The sequence below is a fragment of the Carlito syrichta genome, unplaced genomic scaffold, assembly GCF_000164805.1.
Source record: "Carlito syrichta isolate Samal-C Ts95f unplaced genomic scaffold, Tarsius_syrichta-2.0.1 Scaffold287323, whole genome shotgun sequence".
Taxonomy (NCBI): Eukaryota; Metazoa; Chordata; class Mammalia; order Primates; family Tarsiidae; genus Carlito; species Carlito syrichta.
Window position 1 is genome coordinate 68194 of NW_007231419.1, and position 23861 is coordinate 92054.

The 23861-nt window shown below is 37.7% G+C and overlaps 2 protein-coding genes across 2 annotated transcripts; both read left to right on the forward strand.

Annotated features, from left to right (window-relative positions):
• Positions 1–12665: 12665 nt before the first annotated feature.
• On the forward strand, positions 12666–14486 carry LOC103254683 (hemoglobin subunit delta). The gene is made up of 3 exons (XM_008052700.2): positions 12666–12811; positions 12938–13160; positions 14232–14486. Exons 1-3 carry the CDS (start codon positions 12720–12722, stop codon positions 14358–14360), a joined length of 444 nt encoding a protein of 147 aa, XP_008050891.1. The 5' UTR covers positions 12666–12719; the 3' UTR covers positions 14361–14486.
• Positions 14487–20327: 5841 nt separating this feature from the next.
• On the forward strand, positions 20328–22055 carry LOC103254684 (hemoglobin subunit beta). Its single transcript, XM_008052701.1, has 3 exons — positions 20328–20593; positions 20720–20942; positions 21795–22055. The coding sequence occupies exons 1-3, from the start codon at positions 20502–20504 to the stop codon at positions 21921–21923; spliced, it is 444 nt and encodes a 147-aa protein (XP_008050892.1). The 5' UTR covers positions 20328–20501; the 3' UTR covers positions 21924–22055.
• The last annotated feature ends 1806 nt before the right edge of the window (positions 22056–23861 follow it).

The window sequence follows — 23861 nt, forward strand, 5'->3', positions numbered from 1 at the left end:
GTACCACATTTTTAAAATCCAGTCCTCTTTTGATGGACAGCATGGTTGGTTCCAGGTTCTTGCTATTGTGAACAATGCTGAGATAAACATTCGTGTGCAGGTATCTTTTTGATAGAGTGATTTGAGTTCTTCAGGGTATATTCCCAGTAGGGGGATTGCAGGGTCATATGGGAGGTTGATATTAGAGCTTTTAGGAATCGCCACACTGCTTTCCACAGAGGTTGCACTAGTTTACACTCCCACCAACAGTGTAGTAGTATTCCCTTTTCACCACACCCTCTCCAGCACCTGTTATTTTTTGAGTTATTGAAAATTGCCATTCTGACTGGAGTTAGGTGGTATCTCAGTGTGGTTTTGATCTTTTTTTTTTTTAAGTTATTTTGATAGTGACTTCCATCAGGTTGTTTTTTCTATTTGCTGCTGCACTAAGAGTCATTAGGTTTTGAATGTCTTGCATTCTTTTTTCTCTGGGATTTCAAGGTAGCCAATCTCCATTTTCTAGAACTAACCAAACACACCCTTCACTTTGGATGAGTTCACACCTAGCCCCTGTTGATTTCAATTAACAGGCTGTGTGAGCAAAGTCTTTTTTTTTTTTTTAAGGGCAGACTTATTTTTGTATATGACAGCAATGTAAGCTTCTTTCTGTCTTTATATTTTATGTTGACTCAGTTGAAAGGAGGCACTCCAATGGGGATGGGAACGTTGGAGACTGGGAGTTTAAGGAGGGTGCATAAGAGACTCTCATGGGATTCTGCAGACAAAGGAGAACTTAAGGATGGTTGTAATGGAGTAGTTACCCCTAGGAAAGGGAAGGAGAATCTGGAATGAGATAATGTCTTTAGAGAAAGGCAGGGAATGGAAGTACTCTTTACGGATGTAAGAGGATTGTTAATACTGGGTTGAGGTATGTTAGGACTCATATTAGAAGTCCTGTATAAACTGTTACTAGTATAAACTCAGGATATTGCTCATTTGGTTGCTACAGTTCATTTCTATTTATTTATTTATTTATTTTTGAGTAGGAGTCTCACTGTCACCCAGGCTAGAGTGCAGTGGCACATTCAAGGCCACTGCAGCCTTGACCTGCTGGGCTCAGGAGATCCTTCTGCCTCGACCTTCCAAGTAGCTGGAACTACAGGCATGCACTAGCACATGTGGCAATTTTTTTGATTTATTGTAGAGACAAGGTCTTGTCACTTTGACCACGATGGTCTCGAACCTCTGGGTCAGGCAATCCTCCTGTTTCGACCTCCCAAAGTGCTGGGATTTTAGGCTACTTCTATTTATTTTAAGAAATATATTTTTATTAGTCATAATGCAGTGAGAACGGGGCTTCCTAGAGACCAAGTCAAGGACCAAACTCTGAAACTTTCCTTAGTCTATACATTAGTATTTTTTTAAATATATATTTTTTGTTTTAAAATTTGGGGTGCAGTTAAGGGTTAGGTATACAAATATTCATTGTGCAGGTACCTTTGTTAATGAAGTGTGATCCCCTTTCCCCAGACAGATATTGACTACCGTTAATCTTACCTCCTTTCCCCTCCCTGCTTCCACTATAGTTTCCCGCCACTGTTAATCCTTTTCTTATAGTATTATGGTAGTTGTTCAAGGTCCACATATGAGTGAGAACATGTGATACTCAGATCTTTACTTCTGTGAGAGATCACTCCATATTATAAACTCTAATTCCATCCAGGTTGTTGCGAAATTCATGACTTTGTTCTTTTTTATGGCTGAGTAATATTCCATTGTGTATATGTACCGCATTTTAAAAATATTCCATTGTGTATATGTACCGCATTTTAAAATTCCTCTTTTGATGGACAGCATGGTTGGTTCCATGATCTTGCTATTGTGAACAATGCTGCAATAAACATATGTGTGCTGGTATCTTTTTTATAGAGTGATTTGAGTTCTTCAGGGTATATTCCCAGTAGGAGGATTGCAGAGTCATATGGAAGGTCGATTTTTAGAGCTTTCAGGAATTGCCACACTGATTTCCACAGAGGCTGTGCTAGTTTACACTCCCATCAGCAGCGTAGAAGTGTTCCCTTTTGCCACATCCTCTCCAGCATCTGTTATTTTTTAGTTATTGATGGTGGCCATTCTGACTGGAGTTAGGTGGTATCTCAGTGTAGTTTTAGTTTGCATCTCCTTGATGACTAGTGAGGTTGAACCGTTCTTCATGTATCTGTTGGCTACTCATATGTCTTCTTTTGAGAAGTATCTGTTCATATCTTTTGCCCACTTTGTAACAGGGTTGTTTGCTTTTTTTTTTTCAGCTCATTTGAGTTCCTTGTAGATCCTAGATGTTAGACTTTTGCCAGATATACAGTTGGCAATTATTTTTTCCCATTCTGTGGGCTGTCTCCCTGCTCTCTTGATGGTTTCTTTGGCTTTGCAAAAGCTTGTCAGTTTAATGAGGTCCCACTTGTCTATCTTATCTCTTATGGTCTGTGCATTCCAGATTTTGCTCAGGAATTGGATACCAGTTCCAATTTCCATAAGGATGTGTCCTGCATTTTCTAAAGTTCTTATGGTTTGAGGTTTAACAGTTAGGTCTCTGATCCATTTAGAGTTAATTTTTGTGTATAGGGATAGATAGGGGTCCTGTTTAAATCTTTTGTATGTGGTTAGCCAGTTTTCCTAGCACCATCTACTGAATAGGTTCTCCTCTCCCCCGTGGTAGGTGGTGGAGGCTTAGTCGAAGATGAGTTGGTTGAGGAATTGAGGTTTTGCTTCTGGAATCTCACTTCTATTCCATTGGTCCATATGCCTGTTCTTGTACCAATACCAGGATGTTTTGATAATTGTAGCTTTATAGTAAAGTTAAAAGTCTGGTAGTGTGATATCTCCTGCTTTGTTTTTTGTTTGTTTAGTTTAGTTTAGTTTAGTTTTGTTTTTGCTGAGGATTGTTCTGGCTATTCTTGGTCATTTGTGTTTCCATATGAATTCCTGCATTGTTTTTTCTAAATCTGAGAAGAATGTTGCTGGTAATTTGATGGGTATTGCATTAAATCTGTAGATTGCCTTAGGTAAGATGGACATCTTCACAATGTTGATTCTTCCAATCCATGAGCATGGAATATTTTTCCACTTGTTTGTGTCATCTTTGATTTCTTTGAGCAGTGTTTTGTAGTTTTCATTGTAAAGGTCTTTCACTTCTCTGGTTAGGAAGATGCCAAGGTATTTCATTTTTTTGTGTGTGGCTATTGTGAATGGGATTGTGCTTTTTATTTGGGTTTCTGTTTGTTTATTATTGGTGTAAAGAAATATGATTGTCATTTGCACATATATTTTATATCCTGAGACTTTGCCAAAGTCCTTTATCAGTGCAAGGAGGTTTTTGACAGATTCTCTTGGGTTTTCAAGGTATATAATCATATTGTCTGCAAAGAGAGATAACTTGACTTCCTCTTTTCCTATTTAGATACTCCTGATCGCCTTCTCTTCTCTGACTGCTCTTGCCAGGACTTCCAATACTATATCGAACAGGAGGGGAGAAAGTGGGCATCCTTGTCTTGTTCCAGTTTTCAGGGGAAATTATTCCAATTTTTGCCTGTTTAGGAGTATGCTGGCTGTGGATTTCTCGTAGATGGCTTTTAATATTTTGAGGTATGTTCCATGTATGCCTAGATGTTCAAGGGTTTTTATCAAGAAGGTGTGCTAAATTTTATCAAAAGCTTTTTCTGTGTCTAATGATATTATCATGTGGTTTTTGTTTTGACGTCTGTTGATGTGTTTAATTACATTTATGGTCTTATGAATGTTGAACCAGCCTTGCATCCCGGGGATGAAGCCTACTTGGTCATGATGGATGATTTTTGAGATGTCTTGTTGAATCCAGTTTGCCAGAATCTTGCTGAGAATTTTAGCATCTATGTTCATCAAAGATATTGGCCTGAAGTTCTCTTTCTTTGTTGGGTCTTTACCTGACTTGGGTATCAATGTGATGTTAGCTTCATAAAATGATTTGGGGAGAGTTCCATCTTTTCAATCACCTAGAATACTTTCAGTAGGATTGGTATCAGCTCCTCCTTAACCCCCTTATAGAATTCTGGTGGAAAACCATCTGGTCCAGGGCTTTTTTGTAGGTTGTTTTCTCATGACATAGTCAATTTTCTTGATTATTATTGGTCTATTTAGGGTCTCAATTTCTTCTTGTTTCAACCTAGGCAGGTTGTGTGATGTCAAAAAGTCCTCCATTTCCTTAAGGTTTTCAAGTTTGTTTCCGTACAAGTGTAGTAGCCTCTAATGATCTTTTGTATTTCTTCAAGATTAGAAGTGACTTCATCTTTTGTGTTTCTGATTGTGTTTATTTGCACTTTTTCTCTCTTCTTCTTGGTCAGTCTAGCTAGGGGACCATCAATCTTGTTTATCCTTTCAAAGAACCAGCTTTATGTTTTGTTGATAGTTTGTGTTATCTTTTTATCTTCTATGTACCGGATTTGGGCTTCTATTTTGGTGATTTAGATTTTTCTGCTAACGTTAGGGTTTTGGTGGTCTCACTTTTTAAGCTTCCTTAGGTGACTTGTTAGGCTGTTAATTTGTGATCCTTTCATTTTCTTCATGTGCATTTATAGAGATATGAATTCCCCTTTTATTACAGCTTTCATGGCATCCCAGAGATTTTGGTAAGATGTGTCTTCATTTTCATTTGTTTCCAGGTATCTCTTAATCTCTGTTTTGATGTCATCATTGACCTGACATTGACCCATGCTGTTTAGTGTCCATGTCTTTTTGGCTTTTGGGGGAAACTTGTTGGTGTTGATGTTTATTTTCATTCCACTGTGGTCCGAGAAGGTGTATGGAAAAATTTCAATCTTTTAAAATTTGTTTCAGCTTGATTTATGACTAAGGGTGTGGTCGATCTTAGAGTACGTTCCATGTGGTGATGAGTAAAATGTACATTCTGTGATTGTTGGGTGGAGTGTTCTGTAGATATCAGTTAAGTTCATTTGGTCAAGAGTCACATTGAGGTTCTGGATCTCGTTGCTGATTTTTTTGTCTTGATGACCTGTCTAGGGCTGTGAGTGGGGTATTAAAGTCCCCAGCTATGATAGTGTTAGAGTCAATATCTTCTTTGAGTTTACCTAGAAGCTACTTTATGAAAGTTGGTGCTCCTATTTTGGGTGCATATATGTTTAGGATGGTTATTTCTTGTTGATGGATTGAACCTTTTATCATTATGTAGTGGCTTTCTGTATCTTTTTAAATTTTGGATAGCTAAATGGTATTTTGTCTGAGATTAAGATCATGGCTCCTCCTTTCTTTTTTGTTCTGTTCACTTGAAATTTTGCTTCCCATCCTTTTACATTGAGTCTGTGAGTGTCCTTTCTAATGAGATGAGTCTCTTGGTGTCAATATATTGTTGCCTGGTGATATTTTATTCATTTTGCAATTCTATGTCTTTTCTGTGGTGGATTTAGTCCCTTCACATTCAGGCTAATGATTGAAATGTGAGACTTGATCCCTATCATGAGGTTTTTATAGAGTTGTTGTTGTTCCTGTTTGTTTTTTGTCTTTCTTTTGGTTTTTGTATTAGTTTATGTGTGTTTTTAATCTTTTTCCTGTACTCTTGTGAAGAACATTGTTGTCCCTTTTTCTTTTTCTTCTGTGTTTAATACTTTCTTAAGTGTTTCTTGTAGAGGTGGTCTGGTGGCCATGTAAGTTCTTAGGGATTGGATATCTGGGAATTATTCTAATTATCCTTCACTAATGAAGCTTAGCTTGGCTGGGTAGGTTTTTCTTGGTTGAACTTGTTTATCTTTTAGAACTTTGAAGATAGAGTTCCAAGCTCTCCTAGCCTGAAGGGTTTCTGTAGATAAAGCTTCTGCTATTCTAATTGGTCTTCCATGGTAGGTAATCTGACCTTTTTCTCTTGCTGCCTTCAAGATTTTTTCTTTTATACCTACTTTGTTTAAGTGAATTATTATGTGTCTGGGAGTTAATCTTCTCATATGTTGTCTTGCAGGGGTTCTATAAATCTCTTATGTTTGCATTTTTGCATCACTGATAAGAAGAGGGACTTTTTTGAATAATTTCATGGAATGTTTGTTCCAGGGTGGTCTCTGTCTTTCTTTCTGCCTCAGGAAGTCCAATTACTCTTAGATTCGGTCTCTTGAAGTAATCACTCATCTCTTGAAGGTTTTGTTCTGTCTTTTTAAGCTTCTTTTCTATGTTTTTGACAGTTTGGGTTAGTTCTATATTTGGCCCTCAAGCTCTGAGATTCTTTCTTCTGCTTGGCTAATTCTCTTTCCATGCTTATTATTTTGTTATTTATTTCATTCACAGTATTCTTTACTACTGGTATGTCAGTTATCAACTCCTTCCTAGTTTTCTTTTGTCTCTCCTCAATTCTTTTTAATCTCTCTATTAATGTCTTGACATCTGGGTTTGTAGTTTGAGGTCAGTCATTCTGGGGTCTCTTCATTGTTTGCATTCCGAAGTCTGTTTTCTTGGTGTCTGACCTCCCAGGGCTTTGTGAGAGACCCAATGCTTCTTTTGTTTTTTCTTCATTTGTGTGGATTTTTCTCTTCCCGTTTCCCTCCCCTTGTTTAATTCTGTTCTTCAAGGACTGTGGGGTTGCTTTTACTTCTTTTTGTTCAATCTCCTGTTCTTCCTTATGAGGATCCTCTGGCTTTGTTCATTTTTGAGGCTTGATTGTGGGTTGGGGGCAGTGCTTTTTGCAGTTTTGAGATTTAATTGAGGGGGGAACTGTGATTCAGAATCTATCTGCAGATCCCAGTATCCACCGACAGGTATATGGGTACCCTGGAACCCACTTCCCACTGCCTTACAATCTGCCCTTGCAGTGGGATTTAGGTTTTCTCCCTGGAAAAAAAGGAGGTAAGAAGAAGGAAAATAATGGGAGAAGGGGGCGTCAAGAGGAAGTTGGAGAGATAGAAGAGTAAGGGGGAAAACAAACATACATACCAACTAATGAATGAAAAGAGACACAAGGCCAGAAAGAGTAAAAAACAGACAAACAAAGAAAATTCCCTAAAGCAAACTGATAATCATACAAAGACAGTCCAATAAAACCATGCTTTTTGATGTGTTCTTCCCCAATACAAAGATAGTCTAAATCAAAAAGCAAACAAAAATGAACAAAACAAAAAGTAAAAAGAATAAAGTAAAAAATCAAAATAAGAAACCAGACTAGCTCTGGGGTTTTTCCTGAGTGTCTAAAGTCTTTCAGCTCTTATCTCTAGCTGCCCCCCACTTTGCTCTCATTGCAGGTAAACAGGGTTATTCATAGTTTAGGTCAGTTCCCTTGGCTTGCTGCGTGAAATGTCTGCCACACAGAACTGAGTTGTCAGTGTTTGATTCAGCCTAGGGGAGGGGCTTCTGTCTTCTGTTTTGGCGAGGTTATCTTAGAAAACAAGGTGGAGGCTGCACAGAGATGAGTGGGGCAATGTGAATCTCTGCCTGGAAAATGGCTGCAGTGGGTGACTTTCTAAGATCCTTTCTCTCCACTCACCGGGACCCCAGTTGATCAGCTATGATGATGGGCGACGAAGGTGTGTGTCCAGCATCAGGCACTAGGAATCAGCGAGGCCGTTGGGTGCTGCAGCTGGTGTACCATGGTGCCCTGGGGTCAAGCAGGGAGCTGGGAATTCCTGGGGGCCACAGCCAAAAGCCACAACAACAGCAACTGTTCAGCACCCAGCAACCACCACAGCAGCAACTGCCTGCAGAGACTGCAATGCGAAGGAGGCAGTTTGCTGCATGGGACTGGTCACAGCAGCCACCCCCCAAGTAGGCGGAGGCTGCATGGGCATGTGGAACTGCCCTCAGGATCCACCCCCCGTGGAGATCTTAATAGTTGGACTTGTCCTGTTGCCATCTTGCCCTACAATAGTATTAAGAGGGACCAACCTCTAAGGCATAGGGACTGACTGACTTGGTTTTTATTTGCACGCCATCTACTAACTCTGTGATCTGCAACATATTTCTAATTCTCTAAAGTCTTACTGATTTATCATGTTAATTTTCCTTAAAATATGTTTGCGAGAAATAAATGAACTAAAATTTGTAAAGTCTTTATCACACTACCGGGTACAGAATCTCTCCCAGTCTTTCTTTCTCTATTTTTCTCCTTTCATAAATATATAATGTTATTGTTTTTAATGGTGATGATTTGATTATTTTGTTTTATATCTATATACATAGAGAATTAATATATATATATGCTTTTTATGGTTTGTTTCATTTTATATTTATCTATATTAATAGCAATCAGCATTGAAGCCAATCGATACTTGGTGAAAATAAAAGACCACTCATGTGAGCAAATGGCAACTTCAAAAACTGAAATTCAAGAATCAGCTTATTAGGTCAAGCTGTCTTCTAAACTAAGATGGGGGTTCAAATTCCTATGTTAGTTATTCTTCATTTCTCACTGAGCAATTCTCACATACACCTTTACTTATGAACACATAAATATACACTTTGGTACACAAGAAGAGCATGCAAAACTGACATAAAACATGGATATTGGCACACAGTCTTGTAGCAACATAGACGCTCTCTGGTATACACTCAGAAGTATGTATATATACCTATACAATTTTGTGTGTCCCATGCATCAATATTCCATGCAAACATAAGAACACACACTGTCACAGATGATTACTTAAATGCACTGACAAAATTACCCCAGTCAATGGAGAGAATTTGGATTTTCACGTATGATTCCTTTAGCTTTGTGCATGCTGTTCATTCACTGTGGGTGACTTTTCTCTCTCACTTTGCCCAATCTCTCACGTATTTATGCTCTAAGTCTTGACTTAAATGCCATCTCAACTAAGAAGACATTTTTCTCCTTATTTTAACTGGGTTGAAAGCCATGTCTATAAACTCTGCTACATTTATGGTCTCTTTCTGTTTTAAAAAACTTAGTACTTTTTCTATTAGTGGACCTAATTTGCTTATTGAGTATTTCCACCACTCAATATTAACCTCCTTTATGGCACAGATTTTATCTTGTAAATTTTTATTCCCTACTATTTGGAAATGAAGGAATGAAAAAGTTATTTCAAGATTAGAACTGTATTTTTCTACATTAGGACTATTTCACTACTCCTAGAAAAGTTTTTCTGAGCCTTAAAATGAGGAAATATTAGTTTAAAATGATATTTTAGTATTTATAAATAATGAGGTTTCTTTCTCTGCCTCTATGCAGTTGCTGAAATTTTTTTCCTTAATTTTCTCTCCTATAGTTGGATTAGCCAACAAGTATGTTGGATCAAAATTATGTGCAAATGTGAAATACTTTTCTAATGTGTTTTCACATTAGAAATTCAAATACTAATAAGACATAGTATAAAAATCAGTTAATTTGGTATATCAGTTAGAATCCATCAAAAAAAAAAAAAAAACCCATAAACCATGGTCAGTTATTTCAATAGATAATTAAATACAGCTAGTTGGTTAAAACATGTTTGAATAGCTAGGCTGTGCTTCCTACAGACTAGTCCAGGCTGCTCTGCCTATGGAGTAGTCTGTTAGCTGTCATTTCAATGAACTTATTTTTGTTTTCTAACTGAAAACCAAGTTATACATGTGGTCTGAGTGAAATAGGGTACAATGCAGCAATCTAGACGTTAGCAAGTTAGACAGCTTCTTTCACTCCTAGGCCTAGAAGGAACGAGGGAGGAAATGTTTATACTACCAGGGTCCAGAACCAGAAATGTAGTGGAGTGAGTAAGACAGTGAAGACTCCCTGGAGACAGCCAGAACTGTCAAATGGGAATCATAAAAGAGACTGTCAGCTATTGGAGACCTAATCAGGCAGAGAGAGAGGAAGGCAAAAACAATCTTGCTTATGCCTTCCTTTAGCCAGTGTTTACCGCAGCAGAACACACATGGAGCTCAAGGGGTGAGGGAACCTGGAAAATCTCAATTCTCCAAATATACAGAACATCATGGGAAGGCTGAGGAATACATTTGAGAGCAGAATGGGAATCAATAGACAGAAGGAAACCAAGATGTGTATAGTAAGTGAATAATTATAGTGTGAAATAATCAATGCAATGATTCATGTTTTAATGAGATAATATAGAAATAAGGAATTCAAGAAAAGTGATCTGAAAGTAGAATCCTGGATAACACTGGTATTTGAGAAGCAAAAATAACATTAACGATGTCACTTACTGATACTTAAAATATGCCTCTCAAACTTTGTGCTATAGGCATATGAATATATTTCTTGAAGGTTATTATCTAAACATTATAAATTAGGTTCGATTACCTTTTGCAAGACAGTAAAGTAGGATTAGTGTAGTTAATTCATTCAGTCACTGGGATTGATTATTGAGTTTACTTTGAGTTTCCTAAAGTTCAGATAATTAAAGTAATTTTTTTCAGGTTAGCAAGCTGGTAAAACAAGTAGAAGTATTGAACGCCATGTCTGCATGGCCATAGAGTCCTTATTATTTCTTCCATATTTTGAAGCCCATTCTCTTTACATATGTCCCCTTCTTTCCTTTCTCCTTTTTTTTTTTTTTTTTTTTTGGTTAAATTTAAGCTTTTCACTTCCAAAATCCTCCTGTTTACTCTGAAACCAACAGTAACTTGACTTCCATACTAGCCAAAATTGGCATTGGACTAATTAAAGTCAATAAAGAGATCTAAAATCATTGGGCAATTTGGGGACTTTATCTTATTTTACATTACCTTGGGATTTTGCATTAAATGTTGGTGTTCATTAAAGTTCTTCCTTGATCCACTCAGCTTTGTATTAATCACACTCATTCTTGGATATTATAATTATATATAGATTCTTAAATTCATCCTGTATAATCCTATTTTCCAAGTCTAATTTCCAGCTCTAAACTTTGATCTCAGTGACAAATTCATACATCAAACTGTCCACTGAATTCAGTTACATGGGTGTCCTATAGACACCTGAACTCAGCATGGGTATTTCACTTTTTCTACCTAAACAGTTTCTCTTCTAATATTTTCAATTTCATTCAATTGGTACCCATATATTTGTTCACCAAAACCAGAGACTCAAAGTCTTTTTGGCTTCTTCTATTTTCTTAAATGCAATCAGTAATTCAGTCCTACTTAAATTTGTCCCTAACTTTATCATTGCTGTAATTATTATTATTATTAAGATGTAGGGTACAAGTGAGGATTAACTACATAAGTAGGCTGCATGTAGATGAAGTTTGGGCTTCTAACTGATCCTCACTCCTCTTGGTAGTGGACCAGGTATGTTTTGTGTTATCACGTGTCCCCCACTGTCCTCTCTCCCTCCTTCCTCTTGCAGTGCCCAGAGACTGGCAATGCTACCCTTGTGTTAATGTGACTAGCGTTCAGGGCCACTTATAAGTGAGAAAATGTGGTATTAAGTTCCTTGTTTCTGTGATAGTTCACTTAGCATGATGGTCTCCAACTCCAAGTAGCTGAGAAGTTCACAATTTTGTTTTTCTTTATGGCTGCATAGTATTCCATTAGGTATGCATGCAAATATTTATTGCCACACTGTCCCTATCTTTTAATCACTAGTCCTACTGTGTTCTTTTAAGAACACAAGAAGAGGGCCATGCTTGCAAGAGTAATGTTAGGATTCTACACATAAATAAAATCATACAATTTTGTGAAAGAAGACTGAGTTTGAACAGTTTACATGGTTATTCCCCTATACTAAATTGTGAGCACTTGGAGAGCACAGATTTCTTTATTTCCATCCTTCTCTCCCTCTCTCCCTCCTCCCTATCATGCTGGTGTGTATTGTAGCATTAATTTGAAAGTGAAGGAGTAAAACGCCCTCAGAATCTTTATTCCTAAGTCTAACTCCACTTTTGGTTGTTGTTGTTGTTATTTTGCTTTGTTTTGTTTTAGCCCAGTTGTAAAAATTCTGTACTAACAATTTATCAGAAACCTCATCAGGCATAATCTGACTGAATATGGTAAATCTGTTTTGCACTTCTTCTACATTCTTTCTCAATAATATCATCACTTGAAACAATTATGTTATAGGTATAAGGTGTTTATCTTTATTGCATATTAAAATATTCCTTTTATAATCCAGGTTCCCCAAACCAATTTCAGTACCTGGTAGAGAGACACTATTTATTTTATTTTTTGTTCTTTTAGTGGACATTTTTTTCAGTAAAGAAAAAAACATAAGAATTTTATTATTAGAAGGATCTACTCAAAAAAGGAAGAAGTGGGCAATTAAAACTATGGCAACTTATTAATCCATTCCAACCATTTTAAAAATTATTTTTTGCAAAAATGTCTAGAGACAAAGAGGAACTTTCTATAGAGTCAACTTTTTAACACTTCTGCTTTATAAGCCTGTTTTCTCAAGTAAAAAGTGACAGAATAAGATGAATTAAATTCTAAGACTTCACTGTATCAGGCTCAAACATTTATGTGTAATTGAAACTAGGAGTATATTTTTAGAAACAACTGCAGAGGGAGATGCAGTTGGGAGATAAATAGAGGAGGACAAGGTTTCTGAGTCAAAACACAAAAACAACTTATCTCAGGGTAAATTGAAGGGAGCAGTGGAATGAGGGTGCATTTTTTTATTCTCACAAACCAATCAATTTCTGCCATATCCTAGGTTAATCTGCTCACATGAGCAGGGAGGGCAAGAGTCAGGGCTGGGCATAAAAGGTAGGGCAGGGCCAGCTGCTGCTCACGCTTGCTTCTGACACAACCGTGTTCACCAGCAACCACAAACAGACACCATGGTGCATCTGACTGCTGATGAGAAGGCCGCCGTCACCGCTCTGTGGAGCAAGGTGAACGTGGAAGATGTTGGTGGTGAGGCCCTGGGCAGGTCAGTATCATGGCTATGAGGCAGGCTTAAGGAGAAATGGAAGTTGGGCATGTGGAGACTGAGCAGTCTCCTGACTTTCTGACAGGCACTGACTCTCTGTCCTGTGGGTTCCTCTCACCCTCTCAGGTTGCTGGTCGTCTACCCATGGACCCAGAGGTTCTTTGACTCCTTTGGGGACCTGTCCACTCCTGCCGCTGTTATGAGCAATGCTAAGGTCAAGGCCCATGGCAAGAAGGTGCTGAATGCCTTTAGTGACGGCATGGCTCATCTGGACAACCTCAAGGGCACCTTTGCTAAACTGAGTGAGCTGCACTGTGACAAGCTGCATGTGGATCCTGAGAACTTCAGGGTAAGTCCAGGAGATGTTCTTCTTTGTCCTTTTGCTTTTGAGTCTTTCCCTCCAGTTCTTATACTTATCTGTCTACTCTTCCTTCATATTCCTTTTTACTTTATTTCACCATTTAATACATTTCAAATATTTATTATTTTCTTCTTTCAATATTCTGTATGTTTTTTTCTTACCACCTTGTTTTTCTATGAATTTCTTAATTTAATATTATATCTTTTGCTTCTTTCTCCTTGCCAACAACCCCTCAATATTTTTTTTCCCTAACCACACTTGGAAAAAATTATTTTGTCCTTAACAAATAGGAATGGAAGGAGAATCCAACGCAAGGCAGAGAGGCATAAGATGCTGTTTTAGAGGCTACTAATTGTATTTTTAAAAAAATAATTGGAGTTTTATACAGTTGGAAGTAAATGGAAATAAAAGGAAAAGAAAGTGAATATTAGAGAATGAAAGATTAGAAGGTTATATTGAAAGTGGGGTAGCAGTCATTGCTAAGAGACAGCCCATCATCACTCTAATTAATCAACTCATTTTTATATACGTATACACATGCATATGCTATATACTTTATTTTGTTTTTTTTTTGCAGTGGAGTCTCACTCCATTGCCAAGGCTGGAGTACAGTGGCACGCTCACCACCACCCCAGGGTCGACCTGCTGAGCTCTGGCAATCCTTCCACCTTAGCCTTCCAAGTAGCCAGAACTATGGGCGTGTGGCATCGTGCCTGGCTATTTTTTTTTTTTATGTATTGTAGAGACGAGGTCTCGCCAAGTTGCCCAGGTTGGACTCGAACCCACGGGCTCAGGCAATCCACTCGCCTTGCCCTCCCAAAGTGCTGGGATTACAGGCTGGACCACCGAGCCTGGCCCATGTACTTAAGTATATAATATATACATGTTATAAACATACATGCATATCTGTACTTAATATTTACTGGTGAGAATAACCTAGGATCAATCCGAGCTAGGATGAGGACAGGAAAAAAAATGGGTATTGGCCCAGTTTCTCAGAAGCCCATCTTGATTTATCTGTTAACCATACATATGTATCTTTTTACCTTTTCCCAACAGCTCCTGGGCAACGTGCTGGTGTGTGTGCTGGCCCACCACTTTGGCAAGCAATTCACCCCACAGCTGCAGGCTGCCTATCAGAAGGTGGTGGCTGGTGTGGCTGCTGCTCTGGCTCACAAGTACCATTAATATTGTGTTCTGTTTCCTGGTGACCACTGAAAGACCTTATTTCCCTAGATTCTATCTTCCAAACTTGGGGGAATAATGCCTACTTCAAGGGTATGGCTCCTGCCTAATAAAGAACTTTCAGCTCAACGTCTGGATTCATTTAATTTATTTTATATTTTAGTCTGAATATAAAATAAGATATGAGAAAGTCACTGAGGGTCTACAGATAGGGAGTTCTTGTGTATTATACAAAAAGCTAAAGGGAAACAAGAAAAGGAAGGGGACATACACAGACACTAATGGATGGCACTTCTACCTCCAAAGCATAAAATGTGTCTAGAATCCACTCGCCTTGCCCTCCCAAAGTGCTGGGATTACAGCCTGGACCACCGAGCCTGGCCCATGTACTTAAGTATATAATATATACATGTTATAAACATACATGCATATCTGTACTTAATATTTACTGGTGAGAATAACCTAGGATCAATCTGAGCTAGGATAAGGACAGGAAAAAAAATGGGTATTGGCCCAGTTTATTTTAAATAGAGAGGATATTGGCACAGCAGGGGCTCTATTGGGGACTTCAAACGTGAGACATGGCCTCAAGGTTAACACTTTGATACGTCTCCAACAATTACTGAGGGTAATAATGTGCTCAATTAGAGGCATAATGATTGCTCAAGGTTTTGTTATGTTCCCTTTTTTCCTACTTCCTTTTCCTGAACTTTTTAATCCATAATATGGTACCCCATCAGGGGTCCCTGCTCTAATAAATAACCTGTCTTTCTTACTTGACTCAAAATACCTCCAAAAACAATTCCCTCTCACCTCTGCTCCATTGTAGGCAAGATTCAATGCTCACATATTATTTGTGAACTCTCTTGACCCCAGCCTCAATAACCTTTCTAGTAATGCCTAAGGAAATCTTTCCAAAACCTTCCCCTTCACCCTTTTAAAATATTTTTTCTCATCCATCTCTCTCTCTCTCTCACACACACACATACACACTTGCACACGCTTCGTGCTTTATAGACTTTTCTGCCTATTTTTACTACCTTGCATGTTGCCTATTGTGTCTTGTATTTTGCGAGTCCATAGTCTGTAAGTGCATATTTATTCAATAAAATAACCAGCAAATAAATGAATAATTATTTCTTGTTTTAGAATTTCTGGGACTAGAGAACAATGTGGATAATGAGACCATCACATAGAATTCCTTTTGTGTTAGTATTACAATATACAATGAAGAAGCATGCAGGAAAGTAAACAACCCTAAGTAGTCATTAACTTTCTGATTTTAGGTAGTAAAATGTCTTTCTTTGAGCACTATTTTTGCCATTGTTGAAACCAGAAGTATTTTTAGAATCTCCTAACTTATATGCATTTTCTTAAATCTATGTCATATTCCTTTTGATTTATTTTAGCCTTGCTTGATCACCTCAGCAAAACTTGCTGCTTTATTGTGTCTAAAGGACCTTTATTGTGTCTAAAGGAGCTTTCATACTAACTCTGTACTGCCAGGATATGCTGACAGTGCATTGCAACTTATTGTCTTCACTGCAGTGACTTTGAATACCAATTCCTGAAGGCGGAGTCTCTTTCATATCCATATTATTTTTCTTCCTAGATTACTGTATATAATAGATACTGAGCAACCATTATATCTGAAAAGGACCGTTAAGAGCCACTTGTTCACCTTCCAGAAGCAGAGCTACTCCAGGGCAGTTTTAGGAAGATTACTTTTACACTCCTAAACATCGAGATAGCCTTATAAGAATTAGATGTTAGGCGAAGATAGTTTTAGAATATTTGAAAGAGTATAAGAGAGATTGTGGACATTATGATCTTGAAAGAAGAAAATAAACTACTCTTCTTTTCTCCAAATGGTCTGTACCCTCTTCTATTCCCCCATCTCTGGAGGTAGTTGATGAATCTAGGCAAAAAGTTGAGCCTAAAAATTAAAATGCTAAAGAAGTCAAATTCCATCATCTGGACGGGTCTTGTGTTAAGCATATACAATTGCTATATAACAGGCATCACAGCTTCAATTTGTGCTTGAGAAAGTCATGGAAAAAACTTAGCACTCTGTTATTTTCATTCTTTGTAAGAGTAGAGCTTCTCTAAAAGTGTAGGAGTGGAATTAATTCCTTGAGATTTGATTTTAATTTTATTTGATAATTTGCCAAATTTTAAAAATCTTCCTATGGTGTTGTTTTATAGACTAAGATCAATATATTCCATTGAACATGAGTGTGCGTGTGTGTGTGTGTGTGTGTGTGTGTGTGTGTGTGTAAGGGAAAGCAAGAGAGATAATACAGTAATAACAGTAATATTGTAGGTTTGAGTCCATAAACGTGTCTATGTAAAATAATTTAATATCAATGGAATTGATTGTAATAGTTTCATAGGTTAGCCACCTCTTGAGTCTTAGAGCAATGCCCCGAAAATTTGCCTTTATGAATTATGCCTACTGTTTCTATGTGTGACCAGACTGAAGCCAAGATTCTACTTCAAAGAGGTGCACTCTCACATTTAACTTTGGGGAAAACTGCCTCTTTTGCACTTCATGAACTAACACCATAGTGCACTTAATGAAATTTAAAAAAAACACTTTCTGAATAAAAACTTGAGCCCAACGGAAGAAATATTAATGTACACGTTATGGACTCAAATATCAATTGCTCCTTAATAATAAGGTATATACTTTAGCAAAGTTGTATCTATGGTGACTTTATTGCTTTTTAGTGAGAAATCTGACTTTTTAAAATGAATTAAACTATTTTATTTTCAAAATACTTTGTGTGTATTTGGTTTGTTTCTATGATGTCTGCTCGCCTTAAAGCATTTTAATTTTATTTTAAGTAGTTAATTAATTATGAGCAGATAGTAAGTTGAAGTACATCTTAGAGAGAAGACTAACAAGTAACTAGAATATACCTGATCCAAGAAAATATAGTCTCTATTGCTAAAATATTCCACTTGGCAAATTTAAGATAAAACATTAGAATAGGAACAAAATTATTCTAGTTGAGTGCTGTCTTTGAAACAAATCTCAACATCATACCTCTATGAATGAGTGGCGGATTCTTCTGAAGTAAGTTAATATTCATCCTCTGAATTATACTCAGACTGGGCTCATTTTGGTATAGAACATTAGGATTTAAGGAAGATTAACAGATTGGAGTAAAGGAAATATACTGCCTCTTTGTTTCTCTCTCTGTCTTTCTTTTGAGGACTTGTAATGTGCATATGTGTGTGCATGTGAATGTTTAGTGGTCTGTGGAGCTGAAATCACAGTATGGCAGATATGCTACGAGACTCGTTCACAACATGCTCCCAACTGTAAGGATGGTAGTGAGCTTAAGTCGCTTTCCAGGATCTTTAAATCCTGATGTAGATTTGAGCCTGAAGCTCTGAACATAGCCACATTTGTCATTATTTATCATTTCTTATGACTTATTTTTACCTGGTATGTTTGAGCTTTTAATAACCTTATCATAACTTGCAGTCTTGTTCCTGTAGATAAATGCATAATAAAAGGAAAAGTCTAGTCATAATAAGTAGCAATCACTACGTTGCCTGCAGTTGTTGCCTGCAAATGAGAGTGGCCCATAGGCCAAATATTAAGGAAGGAAAAAACATAGAAGAATTTAGGAAAACCATTTATGAACACAAGAAATAGTAAATGTTTTTAATAAGGTGACAATTTCTACCAATCAGGGTTTTAAAACTGTAGCCATGAAAATTTGGTTCTTTAAAAAAATATATAAACATATCCTATATTATGCTTTAGTAAGATTTGTGGGCTTTATTTTTTTAATGACATGAGATTCTCATAAAAGACATATCCAAACTTCCCCAGAATGCCTTATTTCACACATACGTGTCTCTGACATCAGGGGTATAAAATAGACTCTTGAAAAGTCTGAATGTAAAACAATAACAAAGTTAATGCAGGCTTGAATTTAATAAAATCAAACCCCAAATCTAAAGGTCAAGTCAAAAATTTTTTAACACCCAAAACATTGCAAAGACCATTTTTTTGTCACTCCCCTACCTCTAAATTCAACATATAAAATATTTTCTCAGGAATACGAGAATTATTAGACCATTGCTCCAGGACTCTAGAGAATAATAAATACAAAAAAAATTCAAACACTATGTCTTTCACCTTTTAAATCATATACCCAAACTCTATATAGTCAGAGAAAAACCATACTCTTCCTACTTGTCTGAGAATAATCACAGTGGAATTTTTTCACAAGTACAAGATGGGGTTGAGACAGGCAAAAAGGATGAGACATCTTTATTTATCTAGCAATTACAAAGAAAGCTCTTTGGAAACTAGAGCAATGGAAATAAGAATTCTTGAATTTCCTTGGAAAAATTCAAAGAGAAAATCATCTTTCATCTTGTTAATCTAGATGTATCTTTGAGATTGGAGTTTCAAAGTGTTAAAGCTAAAAGGATAAGAAGTCTTTAAGGTAGGAGAAACATGGAAAGCAAAAGAAATATGGTCTTTTTCTTGCTGAAAGGACTTGGGAATTTAAGCAAGGGGAGTGGTTCAGAAGTTAACGATGATAGCAAATGAAGAGAACAACTAGTGGGGCCCTCAGGAAATACTAAGATACTACCCTGAGGTCAGAAACACTTGCTTGCTTGTGGTGTTTTCATTGTATCTTTCAATGGAAGGAGCAGAACTTTACACTTCAGAAGTTATTCCTAGCTTGAGAAGTTAGATTATTACACAGAGGATTAAAGGGTGGGAAGGAGGAGGATATTGGAAAAGTTATGGAGATAGAAGAGAAAATTTTAATAAGAAGTAGTTTTAACCAAACAAAAATATGTAGAGAAACGGGAATATGAATCCAAGAAATAATTCTAAAAGACAACATTCTCAGTGGCTTAAGAAAAAAATACTAAGAGTCAAGGCTAGAATGCCTTTCTATCTTCCTACTTCCAAGTCACAGAAGCTTCTCTGTTACCCTAGGAAATTCCCTGATTTGTTCAAGCAGAAACCGTTAGATGCCTCCTGTTAGCCCCCATTAGAAACCATTACTTACCCCAAGGTTAGTAACAACTTTGGCTTGTGATTGATTTTACTTATTTATATTTTTTACTGCATTGAGAGGTCTGTTTCTTTTTTCTCTCTGGATCCCTAAAACTTAATAGAGTAATTATGGGATAGGACACATTTGATTCATACTTATTCTACTTAGTAAACATAATTTCTTGTGCTAGATAACCAAATTAAGAAAACCAAAACAACAATAGCAAATGAATGAATGAATAAATATTTCTTTTCTTTTTTTTTTTGAGTTGGAGTCTCACTCTGTCGTCCAGACTGGAGCGCAGTGGCCGCTCCCGGCCACCGCAGCCTCCACCTGCTGGGCTCCGGCAATCCTTCCACCTCAGCCTTCCAAGTAGCCAGAATTACAGGCGCGCCTTACCATGCCCGGCTAATTTTTTGATTTTATTGTAGAGATGAGGTCTCACCTGCCCAGGCAGGTCTCGAACTCGTGGGCTCGGGCAATCCACTCACCTCAGCCTCCCAAAAGCGTGGGATTACAGGCTGAGCCACCGAGCCTGGCAATATTTATTTTCTTACCAGGATTTAATACAAACCAGAAGGAAGAAATACTTAGAACAAAGGTAGAAGTTTCATTCATTCTGTCTTTGTAAAGATTTTGCATTTTCTTAAGATGTAAGAAGAGAGCTAGCCATATACTCTAAAGTTGAACATCAGCAGGCAAATTTCTTTCACTTTCTTTGCCTCAGTTCCTCAATTGTGTTATGCAAAAATTGACTTAGCAATATCTAATATGTTTACCAGGCTGTGATTCCACAAATTATATTAAAAAAACTTGCCAAGGAGGATGTTTTCAGTGGCAATTTATGCCATTGAGATGAGACCAAGAACTATTTAGAAGGAGAGGTTGAAATTAGACCTCTAAGCCAGTACCAGAACTACCAAGGACAGGTACAGCTGTCATCATTCAGGCCTCACCCTGCAGAGCCCCACCCTGGGCTTGGCCAATCTGCTCCCAGGAGCAGTAAGGGCAGTAGCCAAGGCTGGGCATAAAAGGCAGGGCAGGGCCAGCTGCTGCTCACGCTTGCTTCTGACACAACCGTGTTCACCAGCAACCACAAACAGACACCATGGTGCATCTGACTGCTGAAGAGAAGGCCGCCGTCACTGCCCTGTGGGGCAAGGTAGACGTGGAAGATGTTGGTGGTGAGGCCCTGGGCAGGTCAGTATCATGGCTATGAGGCAGGCTTAAGGAGAAATGGAAGCTGGGCATGTGGAGACTGAGCAGTCTCCTGACTTTCTGACAGGCACTGACTCTCTGTCCTGTGGGTTCCTCTCACCCCCTCAGGCTGCTGGTCGTCTACCCATGGACCCAGAGGTTCTTTGACTCCTTTGGGGACCTGTCCACTCCTGCCGCTGTTATGAGCAATGCTAAGGTCAAGGCCCATGGCAAAAAGGTGCTGAACGCCTTTAGTGACGGCATGGCTCATCTGGACAACCTCAAGGGCACCTTTGCTAAGCTGAGTGAGCTGCACTGTGACAAATTGCACGTGGATCCTGAGAATTTCAGGGTAAGTCTATGGAATCTTTGATGTTTTCCTTCCTCTTCTTTCCTGTGGTTAAGTTTGTGTTATGGGGAAGGGGCATAGGTGTGAGGGCCGTTTAGAATAGGAAAGAGACATCTGATTGCATCACTGTGCCCCCCTCAGGACCATTAATTTATTTAATTCTGTGCTCACAGTCATTGTTTTTTCTTGTGTAATTCTTGTGGGTTTTTTTTTTTTGTAATTTATTTTTTAGCAATAATTTAACTTTTCATTTTTTCAAAAGGAAACATCTTCAAGATAACTTAGGTGACCACCACCAACAAAAAAACAGCTCAAAGCATTTACATTTCTGCCTAGAATGTTATTATTTGGCATATATGTGTGCTTATTTGTATATGTATAATTGACCTACTATATTTTTATTTCATTTTTAATTTACATATACTAATTGCACCTACTGTGAGATACAGTGTGACATTTTGATACATGTATACATTGTATATTGATCAAATCAAGATAATTTTGGATTTGTAATTTAAAAAATACTTTATTCATTCGTTTGTTTGTTTTATTTCTCATTTTCTCTATGCTCTCCCCTTCAAGACAAAGATTATAAAATGTACCATGCTCCTTTGCAGCATTCTAAATGTGATCGTTTAGTTTTTAAGTTAAGGCAATAGGGGAGAATATTTCTGCTTATAAATGGTGACTGATATCGGGGTTTCGTATTGGTAGTAGGAACTAAGATCCAGCTATCATTTTGCTTTTATTTTACAGTTAAAATCATAAGCATGGTTTGAGATGTGGCTGGAATTCTCCGAGTCCAAGCTGGGCCCTCTACTAATCATGTTTAAACCTCGTGTTTCCTCCCCGCAGCTCCTGGGCAATGTGCTGGTGTGTGTGCTGGCCCACCACTTTGGCAAAGAATTCACCCCGCAGGTTCAGGCTGCCTATCAGAAGGTGGTGGCTGGTGTGGCTACTGCCTTGGCTCACAAGTACCACTGAGCTCCCTTTCCTGCTGTCTCATTCTTATTCAAGGTCCCTTTGTCCCCTAAACCCAACTACTAAACGGGGATATTATGAAGGGCCTTGATCATCTGGCTTCTGCCTAATAAAGAACAATTATTCTCATTGCAATGGTGTATTTAAATTATTTCTGAATCTCTCATTCAAAAGGGTACATGGAGGGGCAAGACATTTAAGACATAAAGAAATGAGTGTTTAGTTCAAACCTTCAGGAAATAGACCTATATATTGAACTCCATGAAGGAAGGTGAGGCTTCAAGCAGCTAATGGATGTGGGGAACAGCCCTTGCTCTCTATATCTTAGTCACACCTTAGGACAGGATTCAAGTGGAGGTTTGATTTGGGGGTTGGATTTATGCTGTGTTTTATTTTATTAAGCATTCCTAATAAATAACTTTTATCTCTTCAGTTTCTTGTCCTGATATGTCTTTAACCCCCTGATTTCTGCTGCTTGAAGAGACCACATCATCCCTAAAGTTTTCCTTCCATGTTTTACTGACCACATTACTTCTCCTCCCCTGACCACTTAGCTGTCTCTAATGTCTTATAGAGATCTGTGTAAAGGAGAGAAAATGGGGGAATGTGGTTTGATTATTTTGTTCGTGAGTCCTTGGTCCTTCTTCCACACTAACAGTGACCAGGAATCTATGATTTTGGTCTCTCTGGGACTTTCTATGTTTCAGAATTTGCATTGGAAGGAGTAGGTTATTAATAGCATGAAGATGTAGGGCTGAGGAGAATATGAAGGCAAGATTTTTGTAGCTGCTATCCACTGCTTTCCTATAACCCTCTCACAGGCTACACCAAATGGTAGGCTCCCTTTCCCCCTTTTCCCAATGACTTTTCTTCCTCTAGTTATTAGCATAGTGTTATTGTTATCAACACATCTCAACTTCATTTTCTCATTCAATAGCCACACAGGTGAACACTAGATTATGGAAATAAATGTAAGTCTCAAGTGGTCCCATCCCTTCTGTCACTCTAATTCAGAACCTAGTTGTTAAGATTCTGAAAGCAGTGCATATAGCAACAGATGATAGAAGAGTGTGCAGAGCATTTTATGAGATTACAGAGTGAAATCCTTAACATATAACGAATGTAGACTCTTGTATTTCACATAAAAATTAACTCAGAATGCATTAAAAACTTAAACTAAGACCTGAAACCATGGAACTTCTAGATTAAATCATAGAGGAAAACTCATTCACATTAGTCAATGCAATGGTTTTTTGAATTTGATACCCAAAACACAAGCAATAAAAGCAAAAATAACTAAGTGGGACTACCTGAAACTGAAAAGTTTCTGTACAGCAAAGGAAACAATCCACAAGATGAAAGGCAACCTATAAAATAGGAGAACATATTTATAAACCATATATCCAATAAGAGGTTAATATCCAAAATATGTAAGGAACTCATATGATTCAATAATAAAATAAATTTAAATAGGTAAAGGATCTAAATAGAATTTTCTCACATAAATGACCAATGAGTGTATAAAAAGATGCTCAATATTATCAATCATTGGAGAAATGTAAATTAAAATCTCAAAGAAACATCACCTCAAGCATGTTAGAATGGTTATGAACCTCCGATATGACCCTGCGATCCCCCTACTGGGAATATACCCTGAAGAACTCAAATCACTCTATCAAAAAGTTACCTGCACATGTATGTTTATCACAGCATTGTTCACAATAGCAAGAACCTGGAACCAGCCATGCTGTCCATCAAAGGAGGATTGGATTAAAAAAAATGTGGTACATATACACGATGGACTACTATGCAGCCATGAAAAAGAACAAAATCATGAATTTCACAGCAACCTGAATGGAACTAGAGTCTATAATACTGAGTGATCTCTTACAGAAACAAAGATCTGAGTATCACATGTTCTCACTCATATAGTGGACCTTG